The sequence below is a fragment of the Hakea prostrata genome, chromosome 2, assembly GCF_041222555.1.
Source record: "Hakea prostrata isolate BN-2017 chromosome 2, UWA_Hpros_2, whole genome shotgun sequence".
Taxonomy (NCBI): domain Eukaryota; kingdom Viridiplantae; phylum Streptophyta; class Magnoliopsida; order Proteales; family Proteaceae; genus Hakea; species Hakea prostrata.
Window position 1 is genome coordinate 13,953,558 of NC_142601.1, and position 17,498 is coordinate 13,971,055.

The following is a 17,498-nucleotide window of genomic DNA, read 5'->3' on the forward strand; positions in this document are numbered from 1 at the left end:
TTCATTAAATTGAGGGTAAATCTTTACAAAAAGACAACTCCCTAAGCCTTTTCTTCATTGTTGCCCGAGGGACCACAGTCGGGAGAACTTTTCTCGGGATCATGAGAAGAGCCTTCCTCAAGAGCGGCATCGGCTGAGTCCTCTACGGCAACAACTTGAGACTCGGCTTGTGATTTCTCCTCTGGAAGTGCCGGCTCGTCATTCGGGTATGCCTCATATTGAGGGTCGGCTGGAAAAGGATCATCTTCTTCCTGAGCCCGGTCCGGGAGATCCATACCAACTTTCCCGAAGACCTCTTTGTGGCATACCTCACGAAAAGGAGCGGTGTCGAAGGCGGGGATCGATCAAGGATTCGCTCCCAAACGTCGTTCTGCCCCATGCGATAAGCTTGAATGTTGTAGAGACCTAGCAGCTCGGAGAAAGGTACGTTGTTCGGGTATTTCCGAATGCACTCCTTCCGAAGCTACGGCTTTATATGCTCGGGCTTGCTAGGGATCGCCAACTTCAGATGTTCTTCGAGCTCCCTACTTTTGATTTCAAGGCTGTCACCAAACAACGTGGCAGCTGCTTTTGCTTCTGGCCTCGCGCTCGGCGGCGGCGGCACGAATCTTCGGCGCTTCGAGGGCTTCCTTGAGGAGATCACTTCTTCCTCATGCTTTTCTGCAGCTCCACGGTAGGCTGCGGTCAGCTGGTCTATTTCGGAATTGGCCTTGGCCAATTTCTCTTCACAAGTTTGCGGCAAGGAGCTGGTGCGACCAACCCGGCTCAATGCTTCCATGTGTTGATAAAAGCTCAACACGGCATTCCTGGGAAGGCGGAAGATATCGAGAAGAAGTCATAAGAAATTATGAAAATATAACTAAGCAAGAAGACCGGTACCTTGTAGATTGACTAACAAGGGAGGTGTCATCCGGGGCTTCAAACTCCTGGCGATCGGAAGGAGCAAGGCGAGGGAGCTCCATTGCGGCTTTCTCGGGATCCCGAGTAACCTGTCGGTCATCTTCGGGGGTCCTTTGGGGGGTGAAGACCTCCTCACCATCCGTCGAAGCTTTGGATTTCTTGTTGGAGGGAGCATCAATTGTGTCATGCCTCCTCTTGGTTCGGGCGGAGGAAGAGACATTAGACCTCTCCACCATCGGTTTCTTCCCTTTACCCGAAGCATCGGCTACGGGCACTGATATTCCTGATACCCCTATAAGAGGGGTCGGGGAGAGGAAGAGAAGCCTCTTGATCTACGGTCAAGACCACAGGCGATCGTTGCTCGGCTGTCACAACGGCCCTAGCGGCCTTCACCCGCGAGGCTTTCGGGGTTCATTCGGGGAGGCACTTGCAAAGAAGAAGGACAAGAGTCGGAATTCAAAACATATCACTTGAGTCAAATCAAAGGATGATGGTTAGAAGCTCACAATGAGCCAAGCCCCGATCTTGAAGGATGGAGTTATACTCCACTTCATATCCATGTATCTCTTGATACCACGGAATGGATTTGATCTTCCTGATGGCCGCCTCGTCTTCTCTGGATAAGGGAAGGCCCCGGTTACTCTCGGAAGAAGAAGTAAACCTCCTCCAGGTGGTTGGGAAGTTAAGATCTGATGGAGGCGCTCGACGAGAAAAAGTATCGTTCGCGCCATCTTTTGTGGTTAGAAGGGCAAGTTCCTTTGACAAGGATGCTGCCCCTCCAATCAAGTTCAGCCTTATTGCGTTTGGAAAGAAAAACCCATCCGGGAGGATGGGAGATAGAAAGAACATGAAAATGTACAAAGAGAGAAAGAGATGGCGTAATGCCAAGCTCAAAACACAAACCCAAGAAGCCGACGATGAGACGCCGGCTATTGGGGAGGAGCATTCCGGGACAAATGTTCCAGTGATTCAAAGCTGCGGAGAACAAAGGATTAAAAAAGGGAAAGCGAACCCCGCTTTCCGGTGCATCTATATACGGGAGAAAATTCACCCGAAAGGGATGAATCAACCCTCTCATCGGGGTGGGGAGCCCTAACCTGATATGAGGAAGGAAGATCAAAATCTTGGACAGGCTGAAAGAAGGGTTTCCTCATTGTAAATGGAGGGAGCAGAGCCGAGTCCACCATTGGACCCGGAGGTTTGAGGCTGCCTAGAAGACTCGACAATCTTGGAAGATCCGGACTCGAGAAGGACGGGGAGAAGTTTCGGTTTTTCTTTCAAAACCTTTTTGAGAAACTTCAGCGAACTCTTGCGGAGGACGAGTTAGGGTTTTGTTATCACTATCCATTTGTTCGGGAGCGGGAGAGGCAAAAGCATCACTTGCTATTACCAACAAGGGGTACTAAAGAAGCCCTATCGTCCGCCATTACTCGTTTCGAGTAAACTACAAAAAGAAAAAGACCGGTAAACTTGCTGATTCGGTGAGACGGAAGCTTGAGAGCGGGGAAGGCGCGAAAGCGGACAACAAAGGTTCAAATTCCAGACGGGAAGAATGAAACCTACGAAGACAACGAACCGCTTTTAAAACTCCCGCACGAGTGTTCGGGGAATCCGAACGATCGAGATTGATTCAAAATCAGCGATCAAGATTGAAAGACGTTTTGAAAGTTTGAACTCACGAATCCGAAATAGGCGTTCGGAAACCGTCGCTTGGATGACGTGAGCCACGACGAGATCAAGCTGCAAGGAGATATGTGGCCTTACACTCCTCGCAACGCTCGAGGAAAAGTGACCACCGCATTAAATGTGATATGACATTTAATGAAGCACGCGAGATTATCATCGACGACGAACCCGGTTAAAAACCAAGCCCTCGGGATCGACCGAAAGCTTAGTGCAGGGGGGCTCGTGATACGGAGGGATTATGATCAGACCGGGTTCATACCTGGTCCGACCCTCGACCCCGGTCGAGACGGAAAGAACCGATTCGCTCCCGAGCAAACCGGATCCAGAAGATGGCTTGCTGAAGAAGAAAGCTTATTCGGCTGCAAGCGTGCCCTAATCCTACTTATGGATTAGGGTAATCACCCTAATGATGGCGGACTCGAATTGACGGCTGCGGATAATCATTATCGAAGGGATAAACATCGTATAACCTAAAGGTTATCTCAGGAGTCCTCTACTAGCCCAAACTAGTAGAAGTCTATTGCTCAACGGATCTCACTGATAAGATCCAACGACTACCCGAAGAAGGCTCAAGTGCATCCAACGAAGGAGATTCGAAGGTACACTCTATATAAACCTCACTACCATACAAGGTGAGGGGATCGATCAAAAAGAATACTATACGAGACTCGGGTTCGGATACATGCGATAGACCTAAACTATCGGCGATCTGCTATCTAGATCACCTTTCCCAGTTCTTCATTCCTTAGCTCTGCGCTTCTAGGAGAGCCGTTTGTGATTAAGTTCATCAAGCGACTTAGCCTTCGGAGGTGGACTCCCGACCCCGGCGGTCGGGCCACATCCGACGCTTTCGTTTTGCGGTGGGGGCCAGGGGGGGGGGGGGGGGCGGGGGGGGGGTGGGGGGGATAATAAATAAATAAGGCGGAAAAAGGGAGGGGGGTGGGGATAATAGTCTCTCCTCCACTGACAATCTAATAGAGTGGACACCGGAAAGCGACAGGGCCTACAATTTCTCTCTGCTTCGGTGTAGCTCCTTCTCACTTCTTCAGTTACGCATTTTCAGTTTCAGGTATGATTTATATTCGCTCGAATTCTGAGATCCATTCAACTGTATTCAGTTGAGGTTCGACTTGTTCTTTTCTCAAAATCTTTGTTCTCCCTGAAAAACTTCTAAATTATTGACCATTATAATTTGCAGATCAATTTGCAATTTCTTAGATGGCACTTCATTCTCACAAACTGCATTTCTGTTTATTTTGCAAATAATTCTAGTTTTCTCTTGGATGCATTCTGGTTTTTATCTGCAATTTTTGTTAAGCAACTCATATGGCTGTAACCGTTAGTATTAGACTACATTTCGTAAGGCTTTTGGGTTATGGGTTACTCAACTCTCAAAACTAGAAAAGCGCTATATTCCCAAAGTAAAAAACCGAAACAACCGAAGTTTTTCAGTTCTCTAGTTTGGAACCTTAGCCCCCTTTCCCCTTTTTAGCTTAGATGAAAAACTCCTTGTCATCTGGTTTGTCGAATTCAAATCGACTGGTAGAATCAATTAAGCACAACTGTTGAAAAATAAAGGGAAAATTTGATTTTGGAATGGAATTTGTCATAACAGAGAGATATAGCATTGAAGTTCTAAATCTACATGGCTGAATTGAAAACAGAACACTGGATTTCTTAGTGTAAAACTTTGGTTTGTTGATCCTGTCAATAACATTTTGACCTTGAGTAGCATAAACGAACTGAAGTTGAGATATGTAGTGTATAAAGCTCAGAAGAATGTACCAAACATTAACATAACCAAAAAAAAAAAAGCTTTGGCTAGAACGACATGAGCTACAACTACGAAAGGATAATGAAACTTGTTTACCGGCACAATTCAGAAGCTAAGAGGAACTTGAAATGCAAAATTAGCTATTGGAGGGAAGGAAACCAAGAAATTGATCCCATGAGCTGCTATGGCTGGGGAAGCTATTTTCTGCTAAACTAAACTGGTTCGTGCCTTCTCTCTTTCCCTCAACCTCATGCTTCATTTACTGCTTTAGCCCGAATCTAGTACATTTGAATTTGTATCCTCTCAACTGCTTGGGACTTTCTTTCTTACCTTGCAGCTGATTTCTATTTCTTAATCTGTTCCTAAATCCTAGCTGCAATAGGCTTTTTGTTTTCACCTACATGGATGAGAATGTTTTTATTTTAGACTTATTTCTAATTGATGTTGGTGGTTAGTATGGTTCTGGCTGCTGTGTATTTGGTAAAATTCTTGTTCTAGTAAGCTCATTACAAATAATGTCTGGCATTCATCATTGACGGTTTTCATGGCTAGTTTAGCCTTAACTTTCAATTACACTTGGCATTAGGTGGTGCACATGTCTTACATGGTTACTATGCCTGTATTTTCTCTTATGGAGCAGTTATATTAAAACCATAATGTATAATTTCCGTTTGTGGACTGGATTTTTGAAAAGTAGTATCACTTTATGTTTGCGTACTTTATTTTATGGTTTTCACTGATGCATATTTAGGATTTCCTGTCGAGCACATACATCTTTCTGTTTTGAGCGAGCTTCATCTTTTCTTTGAAGCACAGACACTCTTATGTATAATTTTGTTCTATTATCCATGTCTGAATGTTGTTTTCAACTCACTTTTTGCAGTTTTATTTGACTTCCAACTAGTGGCTGAAATCAAGTGATGGAATCCTCCACGGTGCTCTTTAACCAGCTGAAGGTTAAGACTACTCTTAGAATTCCTTCTTTCTCGGAACATATTCCTTTACTTTTTACAAATTATTTTCATGCTATTTGCACATTTTATTGTAAATGGACCGCATTATTTTATTGAACTAGGTTTTCTGTCATTTAGGAGATTCTGTTAGCTCTTAAGAATGTGAACAGAGAATCTTGATGACTAATTCATACATATGGTGGAACATGAAGGAAAACTTATCTATATTTGGTACTACAGACTTGCAAACCCTGAGAGTGGGTTGTATGATTATGGTTCAGATATACTGTTAACCGTCAGGAAATCAACTACTTTGTGCTTTTGATGAAACAGGAAGTGGAGAATTTCTGTGTATTTATTATCACATGATCTTTTAAGGCCTAGGCCTTTGTTGTGAGATATGGTTTTAAGTTAGTGACTTAGTGTCACGAAATCAACTAAATAAGTTACTCTGTGTAGACTTTACATTTGTTGACCATTACATGTGATACTGATAGATGTTTCATTTGCATGACACCAAATAGACAGCAGAGCCTTTTTTCTTATTAGCTGGCCCCAATGTGATTGAATCTGAGGAGCACATTCTACAAATGGCAAAAAATATAAAGAACATCACGTCCAAGTGAGTTCCAGTTCTTTCAAACAGTCCCTTGGTTTTGGTGAAAAATGTGGTTGAGAAATAGTTACATTTCCTTTTTAAACAATGAAAGTAGCATGCTTCTTATCAATATTTTTATTTCTGTCTATTCAGACTTGGCCTGCAGCTGGTTTTCAAGTCAAGCTTTGACAAAGCTAACCGTACTTCATCCAAGTCATTTCGTGGTCCTGGTATGGCTGAAGGCTTGAAGGTAGAATTTTGTTTCTCAAAACTTTGTATTTAGTGTTGTTGAAACTTGAAACTATAAATTCTGTTTACATTTTTAAGTCATGGCCATTTCTGAAAATGATGCTTTAGTTAATCAGCATTACCATGCAACTATTTTGACTTCCCAGTTATTCTACAAATTTAAGTCTAGAATTTAATAGTTTTCAATATTTGACATTGCACTAGCAACGTTTACAACCCCCCCCCCAAAAAAAAAAAAAAAAAAAATTGAATTGCACTAACAACTATTGTACTAAATTTCATAAAAACATGGTCTGAAACGAAATTTCGTTGAAATTTTGATAAATTTGGTGAAATTTCAAGGGGTTGTAATTGTAAATTGTAATTTGTAATTTTTAAATTGTAATTGAGATTTGATTACTTCTCAGTATTTCTTCTTGCATCTTAATGAAAGTTTCAATTTTCTTTTACATATCCATGTTTACATTTGTGAAAATATATGATCGAGTTTCGTCCGCATACGGCCGGGCATGTGCAAATCAAGATCACCACTTTATGTTAGGTTTTAGTAAAAAAACAACATTGCCATTTTGTTTGTTGGCTTCAAATTAGGCTGAATACAAAAATCAGACCTAAAGACCATCTAAAACCCACTGAAACATCTAATTGAGAAATGGTACACCATTGTACCATGTTTTTCTGAAATTTTGGCCGAAATCTCAATATCTTGGTGTCTTGACCAGAGAGGAGATGGGATTTTAAACTTTGCTAGCAGCAGGCTTGTTCTTTGATTGATTAGCTGTTCTTATTGCTAATTTTTCATTGCAGATCCTTGAAAAAGTCAAAATGGCTTATGATATCCCGATAGTGACTGATGTTCATGAGACAAGTCAGGTATATTCTGCTCTGCACCTTATGAACACCCAACTGTTTCTTGTTGAATCGGTCCTTTAAGGGCATATTATAGGTAAAGCCTTATTTATCATTCTGTGTCATTCCACATGGTCTTTCTATTTCTGTTTCCCATCTATTCAGGATTTTATTGTTTGATGTATGAACTCCAAACTCAAATGAGTTATAATAATAATAATAATAATGGTGAAATAAAAAATAAGTGAAATATTTCATTTTTTCTTTGCTTCTTTCTTGACATGCAGTGTGAACCTGTTGGTAGAGTTGCCGATATTATTCAGATCCCTGCTTTCCTATGCCGACAGGTTACTATTGTCAACTTTCTAATCACTTTCTACTTATCTGATCATAGAAAATATTTATCCCTGAATTTAATGATTCTGGGTTCTGATACTTCTCACTTTTGTTACAGACGGATCTCCTAGTTGCTGCTGCCAAAACTGGAAAGATTATCAATATCAAGAAAGGCCAATTTTGTGCTCCATCAGTAAGCATTCAGAACCTACTATTTTCCCTCTTAATTTTCAGGTACCAGAAATATTTAAATATGTTGTAGTTGTCCTTGTCTAATCCTTGTCTACTTTCCATTACAATAGTGGAATATCAGCAGTTCTAAATCTATGGAATTACAGAAGTACTTTATAATGCTTTTCTGTGGGGTTCCCATCAATTTGTGAGTGCAGACCCATATTGTACTTGTTGCCATAGACTGAGGTATTGGTGTTGGATTGTTCAGAATCTTCAGATCAGCCTTGACTTATATCAGTACCTGGCTGATCCTGGGTTGGGTATCAGCGTTCGAAATCATTAGAAAAGAATTGGCTGATCCATGCCAATACCAGTCAATCCAGATTGGCATCCGCAGATACTGATACCAATACCAAGACTGATATTTCCTGGTGGAAGTTGGACCAAGAACTGAAAATGTATACCTTTTGCATTTCATTTCCTGAAATTTGGTAATGATTCATATGCTTGATTCAGATCCTGAACTGGAGATGCTAACTTAAGGAGGATTTTGTGTGTTGTAGTCTCCTTTCTTCAAACACCTGTCTGCAATTTTATGTGGAATAGACATAAGCTAGAAAGAGCTATAGCTCATTATCTTGTTCAACTTAGATAGCACAATTTTCTCTTCTTCTTCTTCTTTTTTTTTTTTTTTTGTGGACAAGTTATTCCCAAGCATTGTGTTAATTAATGACTGGGAATTTTTCAGGTGATGGTAAATTCTGCTGAAAAAGTTAGATTGGCTGGGAACGAGAATGTCATGGTCTGTGAGCGAGGAACAATGTTTGGTTATCGTAAGTCTTGCTTTTGCCATAGGCTTCTGAGATTTTTTGAAGTGTAGGTTCTTAGTTATGATGTATATCATTTTTCTTCAGAAAAAGGGACTTTTAATCTAATAAGCTAAGAAGTAAGATTAACAGAACAGCTGTGTAAATTCATTACGGGCGCGTTTGATAACGTTCTTAAAAAACGTTTTTGGCGTTCTTCTATTCTTTGGGAACGGAAGAACGGGTTAGAGGCGTTTGATAAAACGGTTCGTTCTTCTGTTCTTTAAGAATGGACCGGTTAGAAAAGTGTTCTAAAGAACCCTTTTTGCAGAACATCCAAAATATGTTTTTACCAAAGAATAGAAACGGAAGTGATAAAATTTGTTCAAATTGAAGCCTTAGAACGAGTTTATCAAACACCAACTTATTTTTCAACAAAAAAAAAAAACACCAACTTATTCTATTAGTGTTCTAAAAATATTTTCAGAACGGATTTATCAAATGCCCATTTTCAAGCAAAGAACGGTCTTTTAGCACAGAAACATAAAAAACGGTTTTGCATAAGAACTGGTTTCTCAGAACGGAAACGTTACGAAACGCATACTACTTCTCCAGAGTACATCCTTGGAGACTTTGAGATGCTACAGTTGATAGTCGAAGGCAACACTAGAAGTTGATTACACTGTACAAACTCAACTCCATCTAATATAGACCATCCAATAGATTTATTTCTCTCATATAAAAATAACGAACAACACTTGAAGTCATTTCAGAAAAGAAAAGCAAAAAGAAAAGATACCATTGGTGAAATTGAAACTTTCAATCTTTTGAGGTTTGGTGCAAACCAAGGCTGTTAGACTCGCAGACAATGGAGTTGGCAGGATGCAAATGGCTCCAGCATTGTACAATGAACATCCAAATGGTCCCTAAGATGATAGGGCTTTTAGCTTAAAGCATTCAAGGAATGAAAGCAACTTGCACAGCTGGTCTGTTTGCACAAAAATGGTTACCCATAACTCAATATACTAAAACAAGCTACCTCTTGCATCCAAAAGGTGAAGTTCTTGAATGCCATCAGGCTTAGGGATCTCCTTCATAGAAAAAGATAATGTTTCTCTACGTCATGATCTGATTATGCGTGACCAAGGTTTACTTTATATTTCACTCATTTCTACATAAAAACACAAAGATTATCCTAAGCAATCTCTTTCCGGCTTTAATTTTGTCACCGTCATCCTCTGTAACATTGTTACCATGCATACCCTGTAGGCCAAGTATGTTTTTATGACCATGTGATGGACATTAAAAGTTATGGAAGAATCTGTATTGATTTATTCAAATTTGAGCAGCATTGGCACAACTGCTGCTTCATGTGTGCTTCACTGTCAGTAGCAGGGGTCGTTGAAACTGTTCCAATCTGTTCTCAAATTTATGTTAGTGGAGCTGCTGAACTTAGGATGCTGGGAAACTTCTTGGCTTATGGATGGTGAATCAACCTATCTGATTCAGAGCATCATTAAAGATATTTTACTTCTCTGCTTGAGTTTAGCTTTAGCCCTTAAGTGATTTGAGATGCATCTTGTTCATAAACCTAGAGAATGAGGGGAGAGGAAGCAATGTAACTTGAGCTTCCGAGTGACTGGGTCAATGAGAAAACATGGAATTCCTCATCCCCCATTGATTGCTTTTATCTGTATCATTTGATGACCATATCAAACTTTGTTTTAATGTGCAGATGATTTGATTGTCGACCCACGCAACCTGGAATGGATCAGGGAAGCTAATTGTCCTGTTGTAAGTGAATATTTGTTCAAACATCATTTCCTGGTCGTTGATGCAACCATTTTCTTCCCAATTAGTGTAGCAGTAACCTTGAAGGTCTTGTGTAACTTTACATTGCTAGATACTTGCACACTAAGAAGTCATGTTAATTAGTTGCCTGTTTAATTGAATTTATTTCCTTAAAGGTTGCAGATGTTACACATTCACTGCAGCAGCCTGCTGGAAAGAAGGTATGTCTCAAATACCTTGAGTACTACAAATTCTGCTTATAATTAGAAATTCTGTTTATCCTTGAGTACTACAAATACACACATATACTCAATGAATTTATAACTTTTCATTTTTCTTCAAGTTAATCACCTTAAGTTTGCTGCTGAAGTTGTACTTCATTAATTGATGAAAAAGAGGCACAAATGCCCCCTTCATGAATATTGAAACTATTATTTACAAGCTACCTCTGATTCTTTGGTGAGATTTATTGAGGTATTGACTGACTTGAAGATCTCTAATGTATTTGGTAACTTAATAATGTGGTCTGCCTTGCGTGGCAATTGTGATCTCAATCCAACCATATTATATGGGAACCTCATCTCATGGGATTTCATTATATTGTCTCACCATAGCGGAGGATCATGCGGTTTTACATTATGTGTTCTCCTTAAGGAAAGAAAGGGCAAACTCGGTGCCAAAGGCTTTCGCACAAGCAGAGTGGGGGCAGGGACTATTCCTATGTAGCACAATTGTTAATGTGAGAAGAATCATAAATTTTACTGGAGGCAGTAGCATGGCTAATTGAGGAACTCAACTTTAAGGATCCTTCCAGTTAACATACAGGTCTTGGATTTGATCAGTTGACTGAGCTTCAACTTCTAATATTCATTGTGGCTCATCAACTGAGTCTTCAATCTGAAGATGTTGATTGTCTCATTCTTTCCTTGTGTATATCAACAGCTGAAGAAGCATAAAGAAGAGATGGGACCAAGATACTTAAAAGAAAGAAGTTACTGTAACACTAACAGTACCACAAGTCATGCTGCCAATGTTTATTGGGATACTATCTGTAGCAAACCAGTAGCTTAGATATCAGAACCAGAGAACAGAAAAGACCAGGAGGCGTTAGAGAAGAGAGAGAAAAGAGGAGAAGGGGAAGAGAGAACTTGCACAGGTAAGGCTCCTCGTCTCCTTACTTTATAGATCAATAATCAATATTAGTTTAGGATATCTTTCCTAAACTAAATTACAGAAAAAGGAAATACAATATTATCTACAAAAAGGAAAGTTCTGAAATAGGAAACTATCCTAAGATATGGTTTACTTGTTTACCAAGCAAAACGGTAAAGGAAGCTAGGAAAAAGATAAGGGTAAAATATGAGAGAAAGACTAGAACAAGAAACAAAATGAGAAACTGGATACTGAATTGGAGTACCTTTACGAAGGGCAATCAGAACAACAAATTCAGGAGGGCTTACCACTGGATCCACAGATGAGGGAGGTAGACGTGGGGGAGCTATGAGAGCAGTGCAGCAACTGTCCTCGGATGCCTCTCAAAAACAACGGTGACATCAGTTTAAATAGGCAGAAGAAGAGACCAAACTGTAACTTGCAGATCAACAGTCTGAGAAATAACTATTGGAAGTTCATCATCAAAGGTGGAACATTAATAGGATCCTTAAAAAAGGGAGTAGACCCAAAAAAGGAAAGTATTTATTGCCAATAACCCACAATTTCTAACACTATCTATTAGTTTCTATTTTCTTGCATTGTTATTTAGTCAATAGCTTGAGCTTATATTTTAATGTTACTTCTTTTTCAGTTTTACTAGCAGCTGAACAATCACCCCACACTATTGGAAGTTGCTAATTTTGTAACCATTGGTGAGTTGATTGGAAGTGTATGAGACTGAGCAGAAAAGAGATGAGATTGATGAAAGTGACCTATGGTTGAAGCTGTGAGAGGCAGTGACAGTGAGAGATTGTGGGTGAGAGGCCCTGAGTGACAGAACCTGGACTGAGACAGTAGTATATCCCCTTCTTTCTTTATCCTTCTGTTCTTCTTTCACAGGTGAAAGAAAAGAGAAATAAAACAAGTTCCAGATATTCAGTTTTCTTCATCCCTGTTGTATTGATCCTGTGGCAATTGATCTTCCATTGGTTTTTCCCTGGTTCAAGGTCAAGTTCGCATTATTGTTACCTATCTTCTGTTGTTTATTCTCTTGGTTCGTCCTCCTTTGGTTGCAGCTAAGCTAAACTTAGATGGTTGCTCTAGAGGCTTGGGTCTTGGGAGGTCATTCTGGTATTGTTTAAAAGATGTGATCAAATCATTTGAATAGTGGATGCCATTTGATGTCATGACATGGTGTCACGAACAATGATTCTTTTTCAGTTTTACAACAAAAATCAATGCATTCACTGGATAATATTTCTTACCTGTCGGGGAAAAAAGTGCTGATTCTGTGCTAGAACCAAGTTTAGGGTAGCCGACATTTCTCTCCGTATCATTTTGTTTGCAATGCTATCGAGCTATTATTTTTTCATTCTTATATTAAATCATGGGAAACAAAAATAAATGTAGTAAACCCTTTTGTTCAACTTATGATATTACTAGATAAATATTGCCCTGTTCCAACATTTTTTTCCCCCAGTCATTTCAAGTATGCAAACTATGTCCTCTTTTTATGTATAATTTTTAATTTCCTGTCACTTTGGATTTATCTATATAAGTCTAGTTCCTTCTTTTTGACTTGCTAGTTTCTGAAAGAACTGGTGTCTGCAAGATTATGTTTCCAAACATCTGGAAGGAATACCTGATACAGAAACACAATAAAGGTGTATTATGGAATCTTAAGAATTGTTTTAACCAAATAGTTTATGAGAAAAGAAGTACCCATTAATTGGGGTCTAGGTTATATCAGTCTTTTCATCTATTAAACCTGGTTCTTGGGTTGTAAAATATGAGTTTGCATTTTACCTTGATATGAAGTTATATTGGTTTCTGTCACCTTTATTGCCTTGATTGATAAAACACTGGTACAAAGTTCTCAAGTGATGTTGCTAAACATATAATATTCCAATATCTCTTTAGTGTTGACGATTTTCTCTATTATTTAAATTCTTATACATGTATTTGTTTTCTTTGTAATTTTTACTGTATTGCTGGTCTCTCTTGTTGAACATATCCATCAGCTCTTAGATGACTTGGTAGAGAGGTTCTTTTATTCAATTGCTTGTCAATTTCGACTCTCCATTGTGAAAGTAGCTGTGTCTTCCTTTCTTAATCAGCTAGAAGGTGGAGGTGTTGCCAGTGGAGGTCTTCGTGAATTAATACCATGTATCGCGAGGACAGCAGTTGCAGTTGGGGTGGATGGAATATTCATGGAGGTACATGGCTAAAGCTTATGCTAAGTTGTCATTCACATTGCACCCTTCTGTCAGTTGTGTATTTTCTTTGCCCCTAGTTTAGTTTGCAGGACAATGAATAAAAAAGACAAGAACCAAAAACAGAATAGCCAGTTTATTTGAAGCTGTAATTAGTTGTAGGCCAAGGAAGAAACAATAAAGACCATAGTTTTGAAACAGTTGCAGAGTATCTTTTCTTCTTCATTCGCATTATGGTTAGGGTAAGCTAAATGTTTCCCTTTTTGGTGATTAGGTGCATGATGACCCTCTAAATGCTCCTGTTGATGGTCCAACTCAATGGGTATGTAACTTTTCCATTTTGTTATTGTTGGAATAGTTCTTGCTATCAAAGAAACTTTCATTCCATTAACAGAAAGAGAAGTGAATCTTGCTGCTAAAATAATATTTAACTATTCCACCATTGTGTACCCCCAAAAAAAATTTTAAAAAATTCCACCATCTTTTAACATCTGCTGTTTGTTTATTGAATAGCCTCTTCGTCATTTGGAGGAGTTATTGGAGGAGCTCATGACAATTGCTGTAAGTACTTGCCGTATAAGCTGTAGGGAAATTACTTTCAGTGATGGATACTTGCAGTAGAACTGGAAAAACCAGTCTTCAGGCCTGTATCATTTAACATGACAGGTGAACCAGCTGTCTCTAGGTAGTTATACTAGCATCTGTAATGGGTTGCAAGGACAAATTAGAATTGAAGTCTCCTCAAAGCTGTTCCCCCTTACTCAAAAAAATGTGCTTAATCAGCTGTGAGCTGTAACTGTTTGGTGTTAGATCTCCTAAGTTTGACCTGTCAGAAACGAAAAATAATAAGAACGAAAGACAAGTGTTGGACCCTTTGTTTGGTCTGGGAATTCAATAGCTTACATCTTGCTGCAAGTATCCTCAGAAAGTTATTCAATCTATACCCTTCACATGTTATGACATTTTTTTTATTTTAATAGAGGTTGATATTTTCACTGACATTTTTTCTGTTCTTGTATCTCAGAGGGTGAGCAAGGGGAAACAACCATTCAAAATAGATCTCACACCCTTTCGTGATTAGCCTTGAAAGTGTTCACAAAGGTAAAACAGCTATGACAACATTAGGTGAAGCTAATTTGTTCCATTGTTATATCAGATGGGATTAACATTTTGTAATATGCAGTTTATGCACTCCGCAATTTCAAATAGGGGTACTCATATCAGCATGCGGCTTTTTTATTTACAACTCAAGACTGTATCTTGATTATGTGTTACAGAAAAGTTTGTATTGGAAATTATTTACTTGCAGAGGTTAAAAAAGGTTATAATCATTAACCACTGACTGGCGAGCTTATTGAAGCAGAATCTACTCTCCGGAGGAAATATAGGATTTGGGCATTAGTGAGATCTATTCTATCAGGTACTATTTGTGGGATGGCGTTTGAATATAATGGTGTTGATTCACATGTGGCTTTCAAAGTACATAGGGATGGAGATCAGCAATTTGATGAAGATCAGACGCACAAGTTGATCATGCTGTAGCATTCGCTTACATGGTGATTGCACAGGCATTAGATACACATGTTGTATGAGTAAGTTGGTAAAGAACTTTATTTCCTGTGAAGGTTAAATTACTTTCTGTTAAAGAAAGAATGTCATCATATGGTAACTAATACTAATTGTGTTTGATTAATGTTCATCCTTTGTTGGTTAAAGTGTTTAATGGTTGAGTTGATTGCCATCTAATATGGCATCTGATCATGAGAGCAATTTAACGCCCCCCTGAAACAATACATGTATGATATGGTTCACTCATTAGTCTTTTTGGCACAATCCATGGCAACCTGTTGAAGGTAGACACAGAGGTTGTATCATAGATGGATCATTTAGTCTTGCAATACAAATTCTTTAGTTTCTTATGGAGAAAAATTAACAGATGGGATCGATAACACCGTCTTTATACCTCTCTATCATATATTTAGGAAGGTCTATTCTAGTGGACCAAAGATGAACTTCTCTTTTGAAGGCATGGTGGAGGGATGTGGGGATATCCATACTCAGAATTTAACAGACTAAGACAAAGGCATGGGTATGGGTATAACAGTCTGGACGTGTGGGTAGGCATCTTTTGTAATCTCAGATCGGTTTCAATCTTAAGAAATTATGAATATGACAAGGTTTTCTTAGATTGGTCAAATCAATTGGATCGGCTCATCCAGTCATGTGGGAAGTTCTGCTCTTTTTGGAATTGAGGTTTAGGGCTAGTTTACGCATATTTTAACTACATCTTCAGACAGCTTTATATATCAGTTTTTTTTTTCTTTCACTAAGTCGGTATATTTTTTTACTAAGAAAGCTTTATATAAGTATTTAAATATATAGTGGGATTTCGCCAAGGATATAATCTCTTGATCTCAATACCTTGAGCGGATCCTCCGAAAGAGCATTAAAATTTGTGATAAAAAATTCTAAAGTTTCACCAGTAAATCAATGAATAAAAAGATTGCACTCAATATGACATCAATTGGATCCTAAATTTAGAGATTTCAGTGCATTATATGGTTACGGTTTAAAAGAAACTTAAATTGTGCTTTAGAGATTTTTTTTAGGTGAAAGTGTTTAATTTCACTCTACTTCTCCAATTCATTTCGGATCTACTTGAGGTTCTTTTAGTTCCTTCAACAAATTAACTTTGCTTAATTAGAATTACTAAATTCAAAGCTTCTAGTTCTCTTTCTTTCAATTTTTTGAAACATGCAATTTTTGTATATAGAGGATGTGGATATACATATGTTGTCTGCAAGGGGTGACCCTACCATTTCTTCACTAAGAGGTACAAGTCTTGCCAGTCGACCAATCCGCTTTGAGAAATGAGAACAAACTCCATCTTCACTTTAAACCCTAAATGCATGTTTCAATTTGCTAATTGAGCATTAAGATGGAGAGTATTCCCCTGTTTGATTCCATTTTAGATTAATTAATAAAATCCTTTGTCTAATTGGTAAACTTTTTGTTCAAGGGAAAAAAAAAAAAAACCATTTGCGATGCAAATGCAGAAGTTCAAAAGATTTTTAGTGAATTTGACTCTCACTGCACCTAAGGGAGTCCAAAGAAACAAATTCTTGCAGAACCAACTGAGATTGGTTACCTATATATATATATATACATACTAGTTAGAACGTTCACGTGCATTACTTTCAGCATTTATTTTGAGTAGATAGAAAAATGCAAAATCAATTTTCTAGTGGTAATCAATATTTGGTTCTATTTTTTTTTAACGGATAGAAACTTTTAAGGTTGAGAGAAGAGAGGAGAAATAATGAAATAAATTTAGGTTTTTTTTAAGTGTTATCATAATTTTGATTATATATACTAAGCGAAACAAAGTTTATTTTGATTTTTAGAGATTAACTTGTTTCTTTTTAAATGAATGTTTGTTTTAGGGAGAATATTGTACAAATTTTTATAAGTAATTTGAGATTAATGTCAATAAGTATTGTTTAAGAAACATGTTTATCTTTTTCCCCCTCAAATGAAAAAAAAAATCATTTTTCAAGAATTTCTTTTACTTTTTTTTTTATTATTTTTTCTCTCTTTCTCTCCCTCTTTAGTAAGAACCCAAAGTTTTTATACACGAACAAAAGCAAAGTGTCTCAACGAAAACCAAAACAAAACTACGGAGCTTGAGACAAATGTACAACCTAGGAAGAGAAAGTATAACATAAAGGGAGAGTATAATAGGTGGAGTAGGAGTCGCACATAGTGCAAATCTTAAGAAAAAAAATTCCTTACAATGATTTTTATTGTGCTCCTTTTGCTAAATCAATGACAAATTTCTACACTATTAAGTTACTACTTGATGCGTCCAAAATCTACCCAGCCCTTAGATCACTAATGAATGACCTGCAAAACAATCGTCAGATGTGGCCCGACCGTGGGGGTCGGGAGTTCACCTCCGAAGGCTAAGTCAGTTAATGAACTGATCACAAAGGCTCTGGCTAATTGCAAAGCTAAAGT

At 38.4% G+C, this 17,498-nt stretch overlaps 1 protein-coding gene across 4 annotated transcripts; it reads left to right on the forward strand.

Annotated features, from left to right (window-relative positions):
• The first annotated feature begins 3,545 nt into the window (after positions 1-3,545).
• On the forward strand, positions 3,546-15,772 carry LOC149023851 (2-dehydro-3-deoxyphosphooctonate aldolase). 4 transcript variants are annotated; one of them, XM_089144327.1, is made up of 15 exons: positions 3,546-3,655; positions 5,244-5,316; positions 5,838-5,935; positions 6,065-6,161; positions 6,968-7,033; positions 7,297-7,356; positions 7,464-7,538; positions 8,268-8,352; positions 10,061-10,119; positions 10,293-10,337; positions 13,386-13,484; positions 13,756-13,803; positions 13,995-14,042; positions 14,506-14,582; positions 14,665-15,772. In XM_089144327.1, the coding sequence occupies exons 2-14, from the start codon at positions 5,281-5,283 to the stop codon at positions 14,560-14,562; spliced, it is 873 nt and encodes a 290-aa protein (XP_089000453.1). In that variant the 5' UTR covers positions 3,546-3,655; positions 5,244-5,280; the 3' UTR covers positions 14,563-14,582; positions 14,665-15,772. The 4 variants fall into 4 exon arrangements, with proteins under 4 accessions (XP_089000453.1, XP_089000454.1, XP_089000450.1 ...); XM_089144328.1 differs by having other exon boundaries at positions 14,791-15,772; XM_089144324.1 differs by having other exon boundaries at positions 14,506-15,769.
• The last annotated feature ends 1,726 nt before the right edge of the window (positions 15,773-17,498 follow it).